This window comes from Egretta garzetta, unplaced genomic scaffold (assembly GCF_000687185.1).
Source record: "Egretta garzetta isolate BGI_Z169 unplaced genomic scaffold, ASM68718v1 scaffold689, whole genome shotgun sequence".
NCBI lineage: Eukaryota > Metazoa > Chordata > Aves > Pelecaniformes > Ardeidae > Egretta > Egretta garzetta.
Genome location: NW_009260804.1, coordinates 29132 through 32398, shown reverse-complemented (window position 1 = coordinate 32398; position 3267 = coordinate 29132). Strand labels below are relative to the sequence as shown.

Sequence of the window (3267 nt, the reverse complement as noted above, 5' to 3'; positions counted from 1 at the left end):
GGGGACAGCGCTGCGGACCCACGGGCCCTACAGCCACAGCCCGCCCAGCACCACCCAAAGGTTCGGCACAGCCGCTCCTCCCGTCCCGCCATGCTCCCGGCGCGCTCACCACCAGCGCCCGGATGCGGATGCTGTCCCTCTCGCTGTGCTTGTAGATCTCCTTGAGCAGGCTGACGCCGTTGGCAGTGATGAAGGAGGCGCGCTTGGCCTTGTCGGCAGCGTGGATCAGTGCCTCCACCGCTACCAGCTGGTGGGCCTCGCAGACGGAGGCGCAGAGGGACAGCACGCTGTCCATGATCCCCTCCAGCTCCAGCACCCTGTTCCCAGCATCCGAGGGGCCCTGCAGCAGGCACGACACCGTCTGGATGGCCCGCAGCTTCCCAGCCAGCTCGTGCCCCTCGAACCAGCTCCTGCAGGGGAAGACCACCAGGAAGGATAAGGCTGATCCCACCCGCCACCTTCAGCCCCACGCAGCCCTTCTCAACACAAGCAGGTCTCCGACGGGTCCGCAATCTGTTTTTATCACAAAGAGCAAAAAGGTCTGGGGATAGGGGTGCTGCTACTTCCCCAGAAGGCTGCTGGCTGCACGAGACTGAACCCCCCTCCACCCCCAGGCACACTCAGGCTCACCTCACGTAGTCCTCACACAAGTGGTGGAAGTTTTCCCTCTCAGCATCGCATTTCAGGTCATCGTAGAGCTTGCTCAGCAGAACTGAGGCGCTCATCCGGCTGTTCTCCGTCACGGGCAGGCTGCCCGGGGCACCGCACACTGTACTTCCCACCTCCAGGATCTTCTTCAGACCTAGGGGAACCCAAGGTCAGACACCCCAGAGAGGAGCACAATGGGGTGCGCAGGCAGAGCGGAGGCGTGCGGCACCCCGAGGCAGAGGGGCGTGATGCCCCAGCGGGACACTGCAGGCTGTTCTGCTCACCCTGGTCGATCACCCAGAGGCTCAGGCTGTTGTTGGTCTCCTTCGGCGACTTCCTGGGCACCACCTTGATGAGCAGGTTGAGGGCGTTGTCACGGCCGTGTGCAGAGGCCCCTTCCAGCGCCAGCAGCTCCAGGAGGTGCTTAATCAGCAGTCTCAGGTCCTTGGAGGAATCTTTCAGAAGAGACGGTGCCCAGGAGTCAGCACAGTGGGCACAGGCCTCCCCCCCGCCATGGTAAGGCTGGCAGGAGATGCTGCCATGACCAGGGGCTCCTGCCTCCCAGCTCAACCTCGTATTAACCCTGGACCAGAGCCCCAGCACTACAGCAGGGAGCGGTGACAAGGCAGGCAGTGGGACAAGAACCTGCGGCTGCTCGGTGCCTCCCCAGGGCGCTCTCCCCACCCCACGGCAGCCAGCCGGGGCAGCAGGCACTCACCCAGCACCACCGCATCCTCCTTGCCACGGAAGTCCTTCTGCAGCCCCTCCTTCAGGGAATCAAACATCACGTGCAGAAGGTTGCAGGCAGCCAGGGAAACCTGCTCGTGCTCCACACCCAGCACCGCCGAAAGACGAGGGGCCCCCAGCTCCACCAGGATGGCCATGGTCTGCAGGTACAAGCACAACTGTCTGCTGGAGGCTTTAGGGAAGCCTTTGCACTTTCCAGCACCTTATCGGGACGGTTGCCTGTCACAACAAGGCTTCCCACAAACTCAGGGCTGGCAGGTGACAGCTCAGAGCTCCTCTGCTCAGCCGCAGGCAGAAGCCAGCGATGCTCCCCGGCCTGACACCCTTCGCAGCCTCCCTGCCATCGATTCCCCTGGGCCAGGCCCTGTCACGCAGGAGAGCAGAGCTACGGTGGGACCTACCCGGGAGCGGTGCCCAGAGCACAGCCCCACCAGGGTGCGCAGGGCCGCCAGCATCAGGTCAGCCTTGGCCGTGTCGAGCAGCTGTGTCAGCAGCCGCACACCATCACTTTGGAAGATTTTCTCTGCTCCGGCCTCCTCTCGTGCCAGCACAATCAGGTTCTGCGCAGCCTGGGAAAGGAGAGTCACGTCTGGGTCACCCTGCCCACCAGAACATAGCCCACTGTGCACAGGGAACCTCCCCAGTGGGAGCTGGCTGGGCAGCCAGGGCAGCCGCAGGCACCTGCCTCCTGCTCCCAATCTCCAGGGAGCACGTTCTGCTGGTGGGAAGTCCAGCCTTGCCTGGGCAGCACCGTTCAGCCAGCAGTGCTGACCCGGGAATACCATTCCTCCCCTCCCTGCCTTCCAGCCAAGCCGTGTTGCCCGCTGCTCCCCAGAGCTCAGACCTTTTGCTTCTTGTCTGTGTCCTTTTCTTCAGGATCCAGCAAGATCTGGAACATCTGCTCTACCTTCGAGTCCGTGCAGGACATGGTCTTCATCTGAGACAGAGTAGGAAGAACAGCTCAGCCCTCCCCATTTCCCTGAGCCCACCACGCCCACAGGGGGCTCACAGCAACCTCCAGCCCCCACACTGCCGCCCCGCTCACCTTCTCATGCATGCTGCTCCCCAGGGCACGCAGGGCCTCCTGGAAGGCCTTGTTCTTGGGCTCCAGGCTCACGCACCGCTGCAGGTCACTGACAGCCTGGTCCAGCCGGCCCAGCTTCTGCAGCGCCTGGCTCCGGCGGAACAGCGCCTTCATGTCCCGGCCATCGGCTTCAATGGCTGTGGGTGAGCGGGGGATCTATCGCAAAGCCCCTGGACCGCTCCGGTCTGCCCAGACAGGCAGTGCACAGAGGCCAGTGCCCTGCCAGCCACCACTGACCTTTAGATGCGTCAGCCTCTGCCTTGGCGTAGTCCTCCTGCAGAAAGAGAGTCGGCGAGAGGGAAATGCCTGCCGTGCTGCTCGTGCAGGCCGCCGGGGCCCAGGGGGAGCCCCCAGCCACTGCTTTAGAGAGAAGAGCACGGACAGGACTGCGGGGTTTGAGGATGGGAACAGCATGGCTGAGGACAGGGAGCCAGCCCAGTAAGGGCATCCCATACTTCCCAGAGCACAACCCTTGTGGGGTCCCTGAGGAGCCCTAGGGCCTCTTCATGCTTTTCAAGTGCTCCCGGTCTACTCGAGCACCTGAAGTTCCTAGTGTTTCCCCCTGCCCCAGAGAAAGTTCCACAGCGGGAGATCAGAGATGCTGTGACTGCCCGGGGAATGGCCCCAGAGCACGTGCACAGCCCAGGCACGGGCGGGAGTGCCCTGCCCTGGCCCTGACAGCCCCCCCGGGTGGTGGGGCAGCACGGGACAGCGGGCAGGGCCAGGAGAGAAGGTGAGCGAGTCCTGCCCGGGGACCGACAGGGCCTCCCAGCGCAGGCGCGGGGCTG

At 64.0% G+C, this 3267-nt stretch overlaps 2 protein-coding genes across 2 annotated transcripts in view; both read right to left on the bottom strand.

Annotated features, from left to right (window-relative positions):
• The window catches only part of UNC45A (unc-45 myosin chaperone A), a 9540-nt gene extending 6279 nt beyond the window's left edge, over positions 1-3261 (bottom strand). Inside the window, exons 1-8 of the mRNA XM_035902280.1 lie at positions 2717-3261; positions 2441-2616; positions 2240-2332; positions 1797-1964; positions 1367-1535; positions 933-1103; positions 631-802; positions 23-410 (exon numbers count right to left, since the gene is read on the bottom strand). Of these exons, the coding sequence (XP_035758173.1) occupies positions 23-410; positions 631-802; positions 933-1103; positions 1367-1535; positions 1797-1964; positions 2240-2332; positions 2441-2616; positions 2717-2927 (1548 nt within the window). The 5' untranslated portion in view covers positions 2928-3261. The remainder of the gene's footprint in view (positions 1-22; positions 411-630; positions 803-932; positions 1104-1366; positions 1536-1796; positions 1965-2239; positions 2333-2440; positions 2617-2716) is intronic.
• MAN2A2 (mannosidase alpha class 2A member 2) overlaps positions 2973-3267 on the bottom strand; it is an 18866-nt gene continuing 18571 nt past the window's right edge. The window contains 2 exon segments of the mRNA XM_035902279.1: positions 2973-3041; positions 3185-3264. Of these exon segments, the coding sequence (XP_035758172.1) occupies positions 2973-3041; positions 3185-3264 (149 nt within the window).